At 42.4% G+C, this 19,248-nt stretch overlaps 1 protein-coding gene across 1 annotated transcript in view; it reads left to right on the forward strand.

Moving 5' to 3' along the window:
- The window catches only part of PARD6G (par-6 family cell polarity regulator gamma), a 64,744-nt gene that overhangs the window by 11,654 nt on the left and 33,842 nt on the right, over positions 1-19,248 (forward strand). Inside the window, exon 2 of the mRNA XM_084225415.1 lies at positions 1,327-1,549. Within this exon, the coding sequence (XP_084081541.1) occupies positions 1,327-1,549 (223 nt within the window). The remainder of the gene's footprint in view (positions 1-1,326; positions 1,550-19,248) is intronic.

The following is a 19,248-nucleotide window of genomic DNA, read 5'->3' on the forward strand; positions in this document are numbered from 1 at the left end:
TAATTTTGTTAGTCTCAGCAAAAGAGTGGCTTGCATGTATAGTTGATTTAGCAGCTGAGAACCTCTAAGCGAGTCATTCTCCATTTTGAGGAAGAATTTGTCTAGAGAAAATTCTCCCCGTTCTTATTTCTTTTGTGTGCTTTTTAGTTTTATGTCTTTGGTTTCAAGCCCTGGTATTGGCTGACTTTGCAAATAAGAACTTCCATGAGGTCCTAGTTACAGCCTACTTGTTCTTGGATTTGTGGCTTGGTTCCATGTGTTCAAGAGTGAGTTAGGATGGCTTTAGAGGTTTGGTTTATGAACAGTAGTTTACTCACACTGTACAATCTGAAGTATTAAATTAAATGTACCAGAAAGGTGATTTAAGCTGTTTAGTCTAACTAGATGCCTGTTGTCATTATCATAATTTCCTTAAATAGAAGATCAAATTCTTCCCTCTCATTCTTAACAGCATATTTTGTTTCTAATATCAGAAATAAGGACCATTGAAATCTTCTACTCAGTCACTTTGAATTACTTAAACAGCTTCATGGATTTATAACGTTTTCTATTGTCTTGTGCCAAATCACACCCTCCTACCCATGCTATTTTTTTTTTTGACAAGCACTTAATGGTTTGTAAAGCTTTAAAAATAAAAACCAGTGGAGTGACAAAAAAAAAATAAAGCCATGAAAACTAACTTTCCTTCTGCTGCATGGTTTGCCAGGAAATTCAGGGGTCATGTAGAGTGAGTGAATTTTCTAATAACAAGCTGTGTGCTCACATACCATGCTTCCTTAAAGGTCTTGTGGTTGGGATCCCAGTAGTATTGATGGGAAATGTGCAAAGAATTTTTATAAGGTTGTTTGAATAGCTGAGTAACTTCTTTTGAAAGCAGTAGAGTGAATACTTCTGCTTTGGTGAGGGATGGTTCTGTGGATGCCTAAGATGATGATAGTAAGTGATGGACCTTCAAAGTTAAGTCTTATAAATGCAGTTATCCTCTAGAGCATTTAATGAAAACTTAATATTTTAAAAATGTGATTTCTTTTAACGTGGAACACTTGGGTGTACCTGTGATGTCTTGGTAGCCATGGTTATGTTCTGATGGGGGGACCTAAAAGGCCACTAGTAGACTTGTAAGCACCAACATGTGACTGTATTCACCACAGAATAGGTTTGAATAGTAGAAGTTGGACTCGATCTCAGAAGTCTTTTCCAACCTGATTGATCCTGTGGCTCTCTAATTCTGTGAAGAGAGGTGATCCATACCACGTTCAAATGCCAAGCTGGAGTGTTGGCCTGTGGTGACCCATCTGCTGATGCTCTCTTTGCTTTCTCTTGCAGTTTGGGGCAGAGTTCAGAAGGTTCTCTCTGGATCGCTACAAGCCAGGAAAGTTTGAAGACTTCTACAAACTAATTCTTCACATCCATCACATAGCCAACCTGGAAGTGATGATCGGATATGCTGATGTGCATGGAGACCTTCTCCCTATTAATAATGATGACAACTTCTTCAAGGCTGTGTCAAGTGCTCATCCACTGCTCAGGGTTTTTATCCAAAGACAAGGTAAGATGCAGTTTCATTTCAGTGCCTCAAAGTGTGCTGCAGCAAGGGGGAGAGTGGATTTGTGGCACCCATTTCAAGGCTGGAACCCTGTAAGAGGCATCGAGGAGCCATCTTGCTCTTCCTCACAGGCACTTCATTGCAGCTGGCAGGAATGGCATGGCTTCATGGCAGGGAGGGACTGCACTGCTGCCTGTAAGGTGTTTGGAGGATACCATGCTGAGGTGAATGTACCTTGTGCTGCTGGTACCCTGTCATCACCTGAGCATGCCAGGTGCACCATTCCCCTTGGTGGAGGGAGGGCATCTTAGTACTACTGCTTCACATTTAGAGATCTTATCTATCCATCTTGATAGTCAGTGTCACACCCAAGGTATTCGTGCCTGTGTGTGAATGCACACAGATGTGTAGTTCTGAAAGGAAAAAAAATTGACACAAACGACGTCTTGTTTGACTCTGTTAACCTGGCAGACAATGATTTTTTGCTCCTCTGTCCTTATACTAAGGAATGCTGATTCTTCCCATTTTGAATCATCAAGCAAACCTTGGGAAGAGCTGCCTGAATGTCACGGTAACATCAGGTTTAAGGCCTGTGTGTTATTCTCCTTAAGGACCTCGTTTGGCAGTTTCTTCAGAAGAGGATTGGCTTTTATAATAAGGTGTCTTCTCACAGAGCTCCTTAAATCCCAGGGGAACCTAACACTGTGTTAACACTTCCTCCACAGTTTTGTTTTTTTTTCCAGCCATGTAGTGATTTATGGCACGGGGCTTTTGGAATTAAAATCTCATCAGCAACAGATTCAGAAACAAGACTTGATTTGAGACTTGGAGCAGTCATGTGGCTTTTTTTTGGCCTGGACTCTTGCTGTGTACTGATAAGGATTTAGCAAGAGGTTCCAACCTGCTCATTGGTGTGAGCTGGTGGAGTGTGTTTGATTTGGTGTCGTCAAATACATCTAGGACTGTGTGGCTTCTCTCTGTTCAGAGCATATTGTCTGACACCTTTAAGATGTGATTTTTAGATGCTCAAAGAGCCAATTGAGAAGAGGGTTTAGAACAGTTTGTTTAGTTGACCTATTAGGTGAGTGGAAATATCTGTGGGAGAAAACTTGCTCCTTGTTCTTGTGCAGAAAGTGCAAATGTGTGTCACAAATCTGATTAGGGCCTGTGAATGTTCATGGTGGGTCAAGGCATTAGAAATCCTTTGCATGACTTTGTCATGCCTGCTTCAGTTTAAGTTTATCTGTGTCTCTGGGTCAGTCCTGTTCAGAACACAGGTCTCTGTGCTCTGGACAGACTGCTGAAACACTGACCTAACCCTGCATTGGGAGGGGCTTGCCACTGAAATGCTGATCACAGAAACAGGCAAATTGGAGAACTCTACTTATTGAAAAAAATTCTCCCTTTTCTTCTAGGAGAAGTGTGCTGGTTATTAAGGTTTCTAACTTTTAACCTTAATGGAAAAGGGCAATATTTCCTTTTTAAAAAGCTTTTGTTTTACCTGTTGCTCAATGAAAGGATCATGCTGACGAATGAAGGAGGACAGGCCTGTTCTTCCTGACGTGTGGCAAAGCCTGAAATCTTTCCCAGCACACCTTCTCCCTCTATAAAGCTGAAGGGAACAGTAAATTCTGGCCCATCCCTTCGCTTAGTGCTAACTTTCATAAGGGACTCCTGAGTTAACATTTGAGATTTGTGCTTGTGGATGATGGTCCCTAACAGTCATGCTCATCTCCTTTGCTTAGACAAAGCCTTTAGAAAATTTTCCCTTCAAGAATGAAGGTGAACTTTTCATCTTTTTTTCCTTTGCTCTTCTGGGGTGATAGAGCAGTGCTGGTCCTTCTGTCGGAGACCTGCGCAAGAGAACAAGGTGGCTAGCACCAAGAAATCATTGTGCCATTCAGGGGAATGAGGTGTGCCTGCACCCTAAATTCTGACTTCAGAGGCAGGAAATTAGCATGACAGGGATGCTGGTAAAATATGTGAGCAGTGCTCTCTTGGGTCTTTCAAGGAGACTGCAGAGCATGGACTCTCTAGGCTGTTAGAGCAGGGATCACTGCTTTTCAGTGGGAGTAGTCCTGGGAGCTGGCTGCCAGAGGTTGTTCTCTGTGTTGTAGAGTAGGGAGAGTTTCAGGGAACAGAGCAGACGTATGCAGGCACAGGAGGGCCGAATAGTTGAAGGTCAGGTCTCTTTTTCTAGCAAAGCAAACTGTTTATCAACTGCATGATTAGTCATCCTGTCTGTTTTCCCAGTTTATAGCTGAGTTACCCTTTTTCTTGTCAGGTCAATTTCACAGTCGTGTTAAAACGCTTAAAACATTCTCAGAGTGGCAAATTAGGTAGCTTAGTCTTTGCACAATAATCAAGCAACAGTTTGCTAGTATGATGTTTTTCATCTGAGCTTAGTCTTTCACTTTTTCAGTTCTAAAGTCTTTCTCTCACTTGTCCCTGGAGGTAAACATTGTGCTTATTGCTTGGACTCTTCCTGCCAGGCTGGGTTGATGTCCAGGTATGGGATGGCTGTTTTATTCCCCTTTCCCTCTTTTTTTTTTTTTTTTTGGTTCAAATCTCCCGAGCTTCAAATTTTTCAGGATCACAGTAGTCCCACACAGGGGTTGTTAGTGCTTATTAGCCAGCCATTTTAATAAGGACTAGGATTTGTGTTCCCAGAGTGCTTGCAACAATTGCTGTTCATAGGTTTTGAGTCTTGAAGAATCTGGGACATTTGCAGGTTATGTTTGAGTAAATTAATCTGTAGCAAGTTTTTGTAGCTCATAGTGATTTGCCTGCTTAAAGTATATGGTGCTCTTTTTTTTCCCCCTCCAATACAAAATTACAGTGTGGACAAAAATCTTAATTAGAGAACCAGGCTATAAAAAGAAAAAGCAGTTTTCCTTTGACTTGCTTTCCCAGGCTGCAAGTATGGGTCATGTCCTGTGTTGTAAACTGACGTGGCTCTTTTGGCTTTGTTAGCACAGTAGTGATTTACAACTGATGCTTTGAGCATGAGGATTTGTTCACTGAGCTGTAACTGATACCAGACATACACAGAACTCCCTATGGAAGGTGCCTGCTGCTGTGGAAGGGATAGATGTCTCAAAGACCTTAGAACAATGCAGCAACTTGAGGATGCCTTTGACTTGCTCCATAATAACTTTTGCATTTTACCCAAGACCTGCATCAAGGAAGAGCTCATCTGATGGTGCTGATCATGTTTTTCAAGGCTGTTTGGTCTGTGTTTGACTTAACAGCACTTGAAACAATCTCTTGTATACTGCAAAAATATTTAAGTGTAACCAATGAATTCAAGCAGAAATATAAACCAGAAAAACTGAAAGGTGTTAGTGTTACATACTGTGAACACATTACATTATTTCTTGTATGATTAAATGGAATTAAATTATTATCAAATCTTGCTTTAATGCCTGTCTCACAGAGGCACAGTATGTGCTCAAACTGATCTGTATTGGAACATTCTAAAGAGAATGGAATGAGTAGCACAATTATAATGAGTTCTTCATTGTAAACCTGCCTCAAATGACTCCTTGAACTTTGTGGGGTGGGATACAAGGTTGTAAGTGGAGGTCTACCAAGTAAAAGAGATTTGAGAATTTCTCCTCTTTTGCTTGTGTTACCTACTGGGGCGTATTCAATCTAGAAAGTTCAGAAACTCAAGGAAGTGTGGCAAAATGAACAAGCTGATCACCCTGTCAGTAGTCTGGGCAGTGCTTTTTTTCCAAGTGGTATGTCTAGGACCAAGTGTGGCAAGCAGAGTGAACAGAGTGGTTAACTGAGCACACTGCAGTAAGTCCAGGGTAATGATTCTGATACTGGGAGAACTGATGGAGGCTGCTGGTGTCCAGACCTTCACTTCCTACCAGGGTCAGCCAGGTTTATAGGGTTTGCATGGCAGTGACAGAGAAGCTGCTGTAGCTCAAGTTGCCAAGGAGGTGGGAGAGGTGGTGCACAGCCTGTCTGGTCTCATCCTGATGCCAGACTGAGGGCAACAGAACTCACCTGAGAAGCCGTTCTGTTTTGTCCACAACAGGAGGCGTGTTCTGATTCTATAAAAATAACAATAAATTAATAAAGGGGGGGGGCACTTTGTCAATCATAAAGCAAATTCTAGATCAAATTCACAATCTTTCCATCGGTAAAGTTAATTTTAAAGCTTTGTAAAGGTTTAAATGGTGTCATTGTATATGTCCTGCAAGTAGGAGACACATGAAGCGCTGAAGTGGCAGGTGGCAAATTTATATTTCAGGTTAACTTTGTCAAGTATTACACCTCCTGCAGGAACAGGAAAGGCAAAAAAAAAATCTGAACAAGCTGAAGAACATTCTAATAGCCATTACACTAAACCACACTCCACAGCAAGATGGAGCAGGGCCTTACATCATAAATTAGTAAAACCAACAATTAACTGCAGCTGTTGATTGACATGGATGGAAGTTAGAGAAGGCTAATGACTTCTGATATCTGTGTTGTCTTGCATTTTGCAGTCTAGAAAACTGATAGTATAGTAAAAACCCATCAAGTAGCACCTTCAGAAACTTGGTATGTCTTTTCTTTTGTAGTTATATTTTTTAATAGTCCATTACTGTTACAGTAAACCAGCACTGAACACCAGTCATTGCTTTCCTCCTCCAGTGGTTAAAACTGCTGTCTGCTTCAGTTCTCACTTAAAGCTTGATCCAAAATCAACAGGGGAAAAATGTGCATTTACCTGGTTGGGTTTTGGATTTGGCTTGTTTTAATGTAAAGATTAGAAGATGCTGTTTTTCTTCAACTGCATACAGTGACTAATGTATTTAAACTGCTGTGCCATGCAATATATTTGTGCATGTTCAGAAGCAGTTCATAACTCTGCAGTTTGTTATTTACCTGGCAAAGTTTTGTGCAGCTCTAAGTACCAACATCTGTGCTTAGCTTTCTTGTATTATAAAATCAGAGCAGTCACTCAGTTTTAAAATAAAAATGTGCTTATGGGAATCATGCCCAGGTCTGCCTGAAAAAGCAATGGTGGGTTGTTTTATTGTCTTTCATACTCTGAGCAGATAATCCCCGGGAATGGTTGTTGGCTGTCTAACCACATGTGTTAAACACAAAAACTGGCTTTGAGGCAGCAGCTATTTCCAGCTACCTAAAACTTTTAACTCTCTGCTCAGCCTTCTAGAGTGGGTAGAGTTACAAAAGTTTGAGTTCAATTCCTTCATGTCTTGTTTTTGGTTCTTCAATAACTCTCCTGTTTGTTTTGCAGCAGAGGCATTGACTTTATTTTTTCAAAACATCGTATTTCTAAACAAGAACAATGTGATTTTACTGCTGTTGTCAAAGGTATTTGATATATTGAATAATACAGCAGTTTGCAGCACAAATTAAAGGAAAATACTGAACTCCTTCTGCTCTTCCTTTTGGTTGAGCTGAGCAGATTTTCACAATGGTCATCTAGGAGTCTGAGAGAGTAGGGTAAATTTTATTAAACTGTGCAGAAAAGGTGATTTGAGGTCTTCAGTTTATCTCCTCCACCCAAAGGAGGGTGAGAGGATGAAGCAGAAACTCTGCTGCCCCTCCGAGTAGCTCATGGTGCCCTGGAGGATGTGGCTCTGCTGTTGGTCAGACTGTCCCAAGGCTGCTTCCCTGGCTCCTCTGCCTGGCACTAACGCGACCCAGCGGCTGAGCTCCCTCAGCCAGCTCGGGCAGAAAACAGGTAGCTTGAGTGAGGAGCTAGCATGGGACAGGCAGATTTAAAGCAACTTAACACTGCCATGAAGCCTCTGCTTTCTGGGAGGAAGAACTTGTCTGCTTCTAGCCCTTGGAAGTGTGCAATTCGAGTGTGTTTGGAAAGGAGGAAAGCCTCTTGTCTTGGCTTTGACAAGATTAGAGGATGGTGGTAAATTTTGTGCTAGTATATAGGGATTGCTGCTAGGCTTATATTAAATCCTTTCATGACTTTCTTCAGATACATTTCTGGTTTTGAGCTGGAGGGGTCTTTGAAAGCTTGTCAAGCCAAGTAATCTTTGTCCCACTCAAGTCCTTTGATATTTGAAGATAAGTAAAATGCAGCTGTTTGTTCCAGTGAAGTCTGGCAACAAATTACTGCAGCTTCTCTGTTCCACCTTTCATGTGCAAATGATGAGACTGGGTAATCATTATCTTTCTACTGGTTTATTAAGCAACTTAAAAAACATAAAGTTTTTAATCTGGCTTGTCAGACATAAACAAAAACAGGCTTGGATTTTGTTACTTGCATGGCTAGTGATACCTGGTGCCTGAGCAGAGCGACTGTGAGGCTGCTTCTTTGCTTCTCCTCAAAAACTCCATTTCTAGAGTATGAGGATATTTGATTTTCATCACCAGTTACTTTTAATTGCAACTAGAACAGCTGCTAAGGAAGAATTTCAGTGAAAGGGGGATGGAAATAGCTTAGTCTACAGCTAGGTTTTGTGGGGTCAGTGGATAGCTGATAGTGGGAACTGTTGCAGAAATATGTGCTGCATAAATATTTGTAGTTGCAGTGTACAGTAAGCACAGAACAGAAGCCTGGCAAAACCAGCAAACATTTGTTGCACTTCCGTGTTAAAGCTACATGGGATTTGTTTTCAGCTTCAAAGTTTAATAACTTAATAATAAATACACATAACCAATAATATTAAGAATAAAAATAGACTTTCACAGTCTTAAAAATTGCATCAAGCTTATCCCACCACCATACACTGTGCTGAATTGAGGCTAAAGAAGCTTGTTTATAGTGGGAACTCATGCAGCCTTTAATAGGAGCTTCTCCTCAACTCCATGCCTAGCTTCAGTTCCTAACCCATGAAAGAGTGAGCAAATAAACTCTTCTGTCCCTCCAGACTTCTCTTTGTTGTCTCATAGTTTGAGATTGCTGCCCTACAAGTACTTTAAAAAACCAAAATCCAAGAACTTCCCAATTACATGGACACACAGATAGTCTCAAGTAATGCTATTTCTTGGTTCTTTCCTTGGTTTGATGCTTTTTCTTTAAGATAGTGAAGCTAGGCTGACAGGTGGCTTGGCTGTGTAAAAACAGGGGCGAGGAAGACTTGTCAAACGATCCACCTCTGTTATGGTTCCTGTATGAGGGGAATTTTCCACTATTTACCTTTTCTTACCTTAGTAGTCAAAACAAGAGATTCTGTTTCCTGCTCAGGGCTCAGGTTTTTTCCTGTTGGGCCTAGTTGTCATTTCCCTTCTGTGAGTGTTGGAAATAAGTATAATGTGCAGATAACAATGAGAGAGGACAGTCTCTTCTTTGACTCTGGATTTTCCTGACAAGACCTCACAAGCTTGAATAGATTTCCCATAGCACATGAAGGTAGATGGCACAGTGCAAATACAAACATTAACTCAAGATTCAGGCCTTCAAGAATAGGTTTTCTTCTGAAGTTTTGAAGTATTTTAAACCCTTAAGAACATTAAAGGTCTTAGGACAACTTAATTGGTAGACTCTTGCACTGAAAAAAGCATGCAGTGAAGGATATTTCTGCTGTGTTTGTAATAGGCATTGAAAAATTAACTCCCAATATAGTTCAACAAATACAACTCCACTCAAACTATTTTTTTAAATGAATGAAACCTTCTCATTTTTCTTCAGTCTGCCTGTGTTGTTGGGATTGTGTGTTTCAAATTTGAATGGGTCAGTATTAACTCTGCGTAAGGACTCTGGGTATTTTTTAGCTCCAAGAGGCAAAGCAGTTTGGGGGAGGTTGAATGAACCCTTTCTTGAACCTGCCCCTGATGATGATCTCCTTGGATCTTATTTTTTCCTCTGCGCTATGTTTAGAGTAGTAATGAATCCTGTGGGAATATTAAGGAAACTATTAACCTAGAAAACTTCTCTGTTGTTCTTGCTCTTCGGGCCCCTGCCATATGCTGATATTAAGTAACCTCTAAAAGCTCCACATGAATAACTTCCGCGCCGCTGATTTCCCTTCCCACCCCCAATATTCTTGTAGTTTTTCTCTTCTGCTTTTTCTCCCGTGTTTTGCTTTTTTCTTCCTCTCAGCTGTTGGCTTTCTACTCCTTGCCTCAGGTTTTTAATTGCTCAGCAATGCTGTTGCTCCCTGGGCAGGAGAATGTGTTAGGTGCAAGCGCACAAGGGCTGGTGTTGCTTTACTCCCAGCACTAGAAGAAGATTGGAGAACAGTGACAGAACAGGTATGGAAGTAACACTTAGTGAGGAGAATTGGCCTGTTGCTGTGAGTCTTGGACCGGTTCGTTTTCTTCTCTGATTATCCCTTTGCATTAGAAATAATAGATTACTTGAGAATTAAAAAAAAAAAGAGGTTGTAAACTTTTGAAGAAGAATGACAATTTAGTTGGAATTGATATATAAATAAGAAATTCTGTACAGTCTTTAGAAACCAGCTGGAATTCAGTGGAGTTGAGGAAAAGCTCTGTCTGCAAGGGCACTGCAAGGCTGCCCAGCTGCTGGTAGTGGCGAGCTCTGAGCCAGCCTTCCTGCCTCTTCAGCTGCTGTAGGTGAACACAACTGCTTCCTTTAAAGCTGAGTTACCAGCCGGGGTTTGAACAGGGCTAAAGCCATTTCCCTCATCCCTGGCTGCCATGAAGGTGTCCTAAGAGGAGGTCTGTTAGTATGGCCTCGGGATGGACACTGGTGGCACCATTTGTTCACTTTATTAGCCTGGTTTAGTATGGCTTTGTCTTCATTCTGCCAAGCAATTTGGTAGTTTTAGTAGTATGATGCAGTGATTTTGTGTACAAAGTAATGTAATCTCTACATTTTTGCTTTTGTGTGCTTACTGAGGTCTAGTTTTAAAAGCAGCTGACGTGAGTAAAAGGGAGGAAAACCCGTTGCATTAACAAAACACATTGTGTTAATCAGAAAACCATGAAGTTTCTTGCAGTTTGGGAGAAAATCTTTCTGACTCTGAGTGAATAAATGAATGCTTTGTAATAGAGCCCATAAATAACTCCTAGGGTAGTACCTTTGTGGCTAATAAAAATTAAAAATTGAGTTTCCTAAGCTTGTATTCCTTGAAGCAGCATGATTTTAACATGCCTTCTCCTTTGTGGTGGGGGGTGGGGGGAGAAGTATAAGACATTTGGAGCACAGTATGCAACAAGAAATGTTAAAAATTTTGTTTAGGAATGATTCCTAGCTGAGGCAAAGAATATCAATGGCAGGAGGAGTGTTTGTATTGCATTATTCTTCAGTCGTTTAAAAGTGCACTGAACACTAATGCAATGTATTCATTGCATTTTAAAATCCCTGTGTGTTAGAGAGGAGAAGATAGCATGTAGGGAGACAACATTTGTGCATCAAATCCTGGTACAGGATTTATCTGTACTGCTTACAAGATGTGAGATCCTTGCTTCCAGTGTTAAACTGAACTAGGGTCATACAGTGCTATGGTTCAAAAGTTGCTTCTTCATCCATGAGGTTCTTTAATGAGGGAGTTACTTTTCTCTATGGGTAACCACATGATGTCTCCATTTATCAGCTTGTACCCAAAAGTATCCCAAATGTTTGCCCTGGGCAGACAATAATCGAGGGCAAACAGTGCTGACAGTGATCTGCTAGTGAGCTTAACATGTTCATGGGTGACTGAAAATGCTAATACTGGTCATGATTTTTGCTAGATCTGGCTAACATTTCTTGTGTAAATAGACGAAGCCCAGAGGCACATCAGATTACTGAGATCAACTTAAAAGAAGTAGTTGTGTGGCTGGTGCCTTTCTGACCTCATCAAGGTAATCTGTGCTTGTAATGGGATGTGACTCTGAAAAACAGGAAACTTTTTTTATTTAACTTAATTTAAATAAACTTTATTTAACTTCTGTTGAAGTCTCTTGCCTTTTGCTTGTGGATGCAAAGGTGCTGTTGATAGTATTGTGGAATTTTCTCTTCCCTGTTTTTTTGGCCGATTTCAAAGGCGGCGTAGCAGCATTACTTGGCAGCTTTTGTCACCCATGTGTGGAGTTAACATTTCTTGCCCTGAAAAAGAGGAATTGAATGGCTGTCTGCAGGCTGTCCCAAGGTCCCAGCCTGTCCCTCAGAAGAACACTAGTTCCCTGTGCTGTATTTCGCTTAAAGTGGGATTTTACTTCTCCTTCCTTGATGTGCTTGACTACCATAGCAGCTTCCAATCACCTGGCAGGGGACATGCTGAGTAACAAAGGAGTGTGGTCCCTGTGGGTGTCACAGAGAGTATGTGTTAGAGGCTGTTCTTTGCTGTACGCTGCTCTCTGTTGCACAGGTGCTGCTGGGCACTCTGGGTGCAGGGAGGTTTTTAGCTCCTCTCACAGGCACACCATGCTTTAAGGGATGGAGAGAAGAGAGGGGGAGCTCTGGGAGAAGCTGCAGACTGGATATCTGTTGTGATTGAATATGTTCTGCTGTGGGCAGAGTGGCTTGGCAGTACCTCAGAACCCATCTCTTGTCTCTGAAACATTCCCAGAAGCAGCTGGCCACAGGAGCCAGCTCATGGCCTGCAGATCACAGGAAACAGCTTGCTGCAACAAACTCATCTTCCTTTGCTCAGGTGACCCCTGAGCAAGGGTACGTGTCATCTGCATCAACTCTGGCAAGCGCACAGTGGTGCTGAGCAGGAGAACGGATATTGTTGGAGGTGTGTGACAAGCCCTGTCAGCAGTGTTGATCACCAGACTATGTGCAGAGCATCCTTGCAGCTAGTTTGTCCTGCCTCTGGATGCCTGGAATAATAATTTCCCTGGGTGTTTGTTTTTGGCACTGTACCTCATTCGGTACTGGTGCTGGTGAGTGGTGGCAGTGTCCCACACCCTTCCTCTCACCAGTTGCATCCTGAGATCCCAGAGCTGTGTTGCATCATGAGGAAGTACTGGAGCTGCAGTGTGGCCCAGGTGCCTTTCTACCATGATGGGTGTCATACAGTGTGTGGGTAGCATGCTCCTGAGTCTTGTTGGTCTGGTTTATGGGTGTGTGCTTATCTTGGAAAATCAGAGTTCCTAGCACCATCTGCCTCCAGAAATGTTATTGCCTCTGTTTCAGACCACTTCAGTTCCATGTCGGTGTCCCAAGAGAGCTGAAAGAGATCAGTGTGATGAAGATGCTTACTTATGTGCATCAGCAGCAGCTGTGAGAGAACCTAGGTTAGCTAGGCTGCCTGCCAGTACCTTGCTGAATGGTACCTTTCCATGGTGGCTCTCACAACTGGTGTGAACTGAACAATTCCAGCAAAGCAGGTCTCCTTGCCGTAGAGACCTCCTGGCACTACCAGACAGCGTCAGTAACATAAATTGCTGGATAGCTGCTGGCACATGGAAGTAACAAGCATCCCTGTAACAAGATAACAAGAGGTTGCATCCCTGCTCAGGAGGGATCACTGTGGAGGGAATGCTGTTGGAGATACTTCAGGGGCTGTGCAGAGATCCAAAGATCTGAAAAGGTGGCTTGCTACAGTCCTGTGTCTATAAGGTGCACCAAGGTTCGGGCATGGCCTTGCACCCTTCCTGCATGATAGGGCTGTGTCAGCTCTGTGCCATGCAGTTATGGGTCTCTGTCCCTGCTCATTGCAGGGGGGTTGGACTAGATGACCTTTAAAGCCACCTTCCTCCCCAAACTCCTCTGTGATTACTCACATTTGGTTCCTGCTGTCTTGCTGAGACATTGTTCCCTGACTATTAGTGTTTGTACTCTTTCAAGACAAACATAAGATTTGCTTATGTTATTAGCTTTCATGCAGCCTAAAATAAATCAGGAGCGCTTGTTATTGCATGCAGTGAACCCTGTCCTGTTGAACATGGTGTTTGGCTACAGCACACGTGGATGGGCCTGTGAACTGATCCAGAGGTTGGTGCACTTTGGTGCAAAGCATCAGGGCAGAGTTCAGGATCAAAGGGGAAGCCTTGTCCCTGTTCAGGTGCAGTCTGGGTCTCTTTGGGCTCACATGGCACCTAACTTCCAACTGTGTACTTGGCTGCTTCATTAGCTTGCAGGAGGTCTGATGGTTCTGAGATTGCTGTCTACATATCTCTGAGGTTTCCTCCAGAATCTACTTCCCACAAACACAAAGTTCTAGGAAAATTAAGAGTGCAGGGGAAGAGAGAACACACAAGAAATATCTATGGGAAAGATAGGGGGAAAAAAACTGGAGGGGAAAAAAAAGGCAAAACCTCACTGGCTTTAAAAATAAAGACTTCAGTTCCAAATTCACATATTTTATCTGCAAAACCTTGCTTCCTAGATCTTTTGCCTAAAGACTTTTTCATAATGTAGTCAAAACATGAATAACTTTAAAACAAATAATCAGCTTAACTCTATAGCACTTAGCATTCTCAACCAGCTGGCTGGAAAATACAAGTGAAGAAACAGTAGCTGTAGTGAACAGCAATTTGAGAGACTTAGGTACCAGATATCCCACAATCTGCCTACTATGGCTTTGGAGAACCCCTCTCAGGGAGGACATCACAAGGAGGCTGGATGTAGAATTTGGATAGTAAAGTGCAGTATACAGTTCAAGTGTTTTATCAGTGTCAGTGGCACTGAAAATACTGACATTTGGAAGAAACGGAGTGGTTGCAATATTTGTCTACTCTTGTTTTCATCTAAATCTCAACTCAGTCTTTGGCAGCTTGAATGTCAGTAAAATTTTTTTAAGATGAGGAAGAGTAGAGCTACTGATTCACAGCCCCTGTGTAGAGCTTCCATGGAGAGTTTTTCGCTCTTCGGAGTGGTGCTTCTTTTGGAAACAGAGGTTGGGAGACTGATGATTGCCAAGCTGCCAGTTCACTCAAATGGTGTGTCTGCCAGGGTGGTGGCACAGTCACTGCCACCAGCCACTCCTGAATAATGTAATCACTTCCATGATAAAGAAGATGAGCTTTTGCAACTTGCAGAATCCTGCTTTCCCAACAGCCGGAGGTGGGTATGCTTCTTTTTGTCCTCTTGTGATGTGCAAGCTGTGTACCTCTTTATCATCCCAGCAGGAGCTGGGTGAACAGCTTTTGCACTGGTCTGATAAGATTTTATTGAGGACAACAATCATTAGGTGTTTTTAAGACATTTAGATGCTATGCCACTTATGTTATTTAAAGAGGGGGAAAAATACTAAGGAGTTTAGGTCTGTTGTCTGGTGCAACTTCAACTGGGAATCCACATCACCTGGGAAATAATTGCCAGCTAATACTTTTAAAATGGTTATGATGAGTAATCTGCTCAGAACACAAGTATACGTTTCTGAGTGGTTTACTTTGATTAAAAAAACTGTCAAATGCACAATTCTGCAATTGTAAAAAAGTTGTTTCCTATCTGTCATTTTCTCTGTGTCTCTCCAAACATCAGCATGGTGCCACTGCTACACTCAGCATGGTACCGCTGCTACACTCTGCTCTTCTTCGTTTGTACTCTGATTCCCAGCCCTCCCAAGGGGGCAGTGACCAGTAACAATCTGAACAGGCAGCAGCCCAGGACCTTTGGAGGATGCTGAGGTTCAAAGCTGATGGGCCAGGTTCAATTAAAGCCCTATAAAGACTCCAAGGAGAAGAACTGTTCCTCCAAATTGGGTTAGAAGATTCTGACTCTTCATATATGAAGATGGTTGTGTCTGACAGCTCAGAGGATCTGATGTGACCAACGCAAGAGAAAAACACTCCTGTCTGTGGGAACTCTCTTGCCCAGCAGATGTGTAAATTGGGAGCTGTTAAACAGCTTCTACTCTTCAGGCATGGCGTGTTTGTTGTTTTCAAAGCAAAAGATGGAGTTTAAAGGGAAGCCTACAACCACAGCCATCTTCCTGATGGTTGTCTCTGTGTGCATTCCTCTGGAAATGCTAAATATGGTATGTTATGCCTGCAGTTTAAGTACAGATTTACAGGAAGGAAGGGAGTTTTATTTCAACTGTTTTGAAACTGCGTGGTAAAATCTTTTTTGTATTGGAACATATTTACAAGAAGTCTTGGGCATATGCTACTCCCTGTGCTCTTTGTGTGGCAAAAACTGGAGAAAAACATCACTTTGTACATCCATTCATTAACTTTTTCTGCCGGGCCCTCTTTGAAATGAGGAACTTTCATTATTTTTAAAAAAACCCTAACAGTGGTTGGTTTTTTATTTGGTACGTTGACTGTTTTCTGCAGCTGCTGGGAGGTTTTACATGTCCAGTTTTATTATCTCAGCAGAAGTTGGGTAAACAGCTCCTGTGCTGGTGTGTCACATTTAAAGCAGTCAAAAGCTGCTTCAGAGTGCATCACTTCTGTAGGTAGAGAGAGGAGCTGCGCTGTGGGTGTGTTGTCTCGTGTACCTGTATTATCTTTGAGAGGGAGGTGAGATACTGGCTCCTTAAATAACAACTCTGGTATTAAGCAACTGTTTCATAATGAAGTTATTTGACTCATCAGCTACTGGGAATAGCCCAGGTCCATTTTGCTCGTGGGGAGACAGGGCTCTGTGGGAGAGGCTTTGTGAAGGTTTAGCACAATTCTCTGCCTGTAACTGCATTTAGTCCGTGTTTTCTCTTGTGGCTGGAATGCAGTGTGGTGGTAAATTGGTTAAGCTTGGGGCATGAGGTCTTCTCCTAGGCTGCTTGTGCAGCTCCATGGTTCTTTTGCAGAAAAAGGAGGAAGAGACCTTATTTTGGAGTGCTGCCACTGTGTCTGCTGAATTATGACCATGAAAACTGCTGAAGGGGGTCTGTGCTAAATAACAGGTGTTGTATGCCAATGGTTATTTTTGGTGGTTTCAATTACAATCCTCCTTTCTCCAAGAACCACACTGGTGTTTGTGTAAATGGATGCTGAACAGCAAACAGCAAAGCCATTGAGGACCAGAGACAAATCTGAAGAAGAGTGGACACGTTTGCAGCAATGTGCCTGCTCTTCTCAGCTGTTCCACCCTGTGACCCTCAGCCTCTTCCTTGTGTAAACATAGATGGAAACAGCCAGGGACATCTGTATTTAGGAGCAATATCAGGAGCTTAGCTGGGAAGAGGGAGCACAGAGGATGGAGCAGTTGTTAGGCTGTTCAGGCTTTGTCTCAGTGGGAAAGTATGAATGCATTTAATACTGTATTTGCATTCCTGGCTGGCTGGGACCCAGCACTGACCACAGGGCCTGCTGATGCTGCAGGGACTGCTCTGGCTTTTAGTACATGGATGAAGGAAGAATGCTTCAGGAGCTTATTAATAGGTTGAAAAAAGCAACCTTCTTTCCTTTCACTTTTTCCTCTTTTTGTTTTTCTTTCTTTTCTTGTTTTTCTAGCAGGACTCACTGTTTAGACATCTTGTGAATAAATGGAGGCAACTTTTTGACTTCTGTTTTGAGGGGAAGCCAGGAGTGTCTAACATTCCTTAATCTGATTTTATTGCACATTCATTTCTTGGATATGTTTTCTCTTTTTTCCCTAACTAGAAGAAGAAAACAATCCCTGATGTAAGTGGCTTCTAAGCTCTGTCTTCCTGTAGCTCCAAATGTAGCTCTCCGTATCCGTTTGGGAACCGACTTCGCATATTGTTTTTCTTTTAATGCAGAAGATCTTTCTGCAAACTGTGGCTTGAATAAAAACAGGAGGGAATTCAGATACTGGGAGTCCCTGGTGTCAGCTGAGGCAGGCAGCAGATAATCCTTGCTCTGTTCTGTACATTCATTAGCATTCTAGAAATACCTGACATGTCTGTTTCCTGATTAGGAGATCTCTAGTCAAATGCTTATTTTCTCACAGGAAACAAAGTTTTCAGAATTTGTCTGGAAAAATTTAGGAATGCCTTTCCATGTACATAACTGGCTTTTTTTCATTTGCACGTGTTGCTGGCCCCTGTTTGTCAGGGACCTCTCTGCATCCTGGTAAAATTTTTGACACACAAACAAAGCACACTAGCTTGCTCCCTGCACCCCGATTAATTTAAATTTCTGCTTCTTCCTTTAATTGGCACATGTGGGAGATGGGCTTGACAGGAGTTAAGAGAATTGAAAATTATTTGAAGGGGAGGAACGTGGTCAAAGCTGGCTGTTATCACTGAAATATGATTGTTGCCATTGATGCTTGCTTACAGCTTGTTAAGTCTTATGTATGTGTACGGTTTCATTTTGTAGGCAGATGGCTTTTAAGTCAGATAGTGAGTTCTCAGTGTGCTCTCCTGAAGTGAAACACTGCTTCCTTCCTTTCCGTCTGCACCCCCCCAACGTGAAGTTTAAAGTCTTCAGCTAACCAGGAGTGCTCCATTCTACCAAAGACAAAATGTGTCCTGTTGGTTTAATAAATAATCAGCTGGCTTTGATTTTTTGGCTTAATTTACTCCAAGTGCTTGGGGGCGGCTAGATGGGAATGTGGTGTAGGGGGTGGAGACTTCCAAGGAAAAATTCAAGGATCAGAAAATTAAAGTAGCAGAGTATATCCTCCGTGCGGGCTGGGGAGGCAGCACTGCAGTGCGCGCTGTTGCTCATCGTTTCAAAGAATGAAACAGTAACTTCTAAGAATGTATGTTACAGTTAACGTGCTCTTAGTTAGGTAGACTTCAGCTGCTTTATTTAGTTCTGACAGGATGTTTCTATTTGCAAAGCACTTGCATTCTAGAGTTTGTGGTCAACTTCTGAGACACTTGTGAAAGTTGTCTATTTTTCATAGTTACCAAGGAAAAAAGAATTTGACCTGAAAACACAAGCAGTGCAAGTATCTAAGGGCATAGTGGTACAGGCAGCTGCGTTTTGGCTGCTCTGCTTTCTTGGCTGAACATGACCTGGTTTTGCTCCAGAAGCCACATAGCTGGGTTAGTGTGGTGCCAAGCTCATAGTCCTGTGCCTGGTGTCTGGAGTGGGCTGGGAGAGCAGCCATCCTCTGTGGACAGGAGAGCAATGCCCTTGGCCTTGGTCCTTTGTGGGTGAATTAACAGAACTATGTATATTTGTTTTATTTTTGCTGCTCTATGCCCTATTTCTGGGTGAGGAAGTGGAGGAGGGGAATTTACAATGTGAGGCTCACACCAGTTACTCACTATACTATAAACAGACATTTTCTCTACTGCACCTCAATTTTTGGAGCGTATGTGGTATGGACAGTTCTTTACCAGCAAAGAAAAATAAGGAATTATTATTTTTATTTTGGCTGCACAGATGCTCTTAAAAATAAGTACCTGTGCAGCCAAGAGGGTCACTGGGTGATAGCAAAAAAAAGCATGCAGATTTTTCCTGACAAGTTTGTATGGTCTCTATCACCATGCTTTTACAGGAAGAAAAAAAATTGGTGGTTTCGAGAGGCTAACCTCAGTCCTTGGATGGTAACTCACAGCAATGGGGACTAGAAGGAAAGGTGGCCTCAATGAGGAGTGGGACTGAAGGAGGCTGCTGTTTGAGGGCAGAGAAGCAGACCCTTCTGAAAGCACAGGGGTCTGGCTTTGCTACTTACACTGTTTCCTAGCTTGATTTGAATCCCCCTTTGCGTGCACCAAGTTACCCTGGTTGCTGCTTTCTGAATCAGCTGGGGAGAGTGATGCAGACAAAGTGCTGTCAGCCTCAAGAGCATCAGTGGCTGAGGTGCTGGAGGGAGGAGATGAAATGCCAGTGTATTGATATAAAAGTCCTTTGGAAGAGGAGGAAAACTTACTTGATGGAGTTTTTCCACTTATACTCAGTTTTCTGCCGTACAGCAGTTCTGTGCCTGGCAGTGTCTTTCAGATCGCTATTGCTCAGAAGCTTGTAAGACTTTGAATTATAGTATGCATACTAATAAGAATTTATTGGGTTTT

The sequence above is a fragment of the Fringilla coelebs genome (genome assembly GCF_963513975.1).
Source record: "Fringilla coelebs genome assembly, chromosome: 1".
NCBI classification, from domain to species: Eukaryota; Metazoa; Chordata; class Aves; order Passeriformes; family Fringillidae; genus Fringilla; species Fringilla coelebs.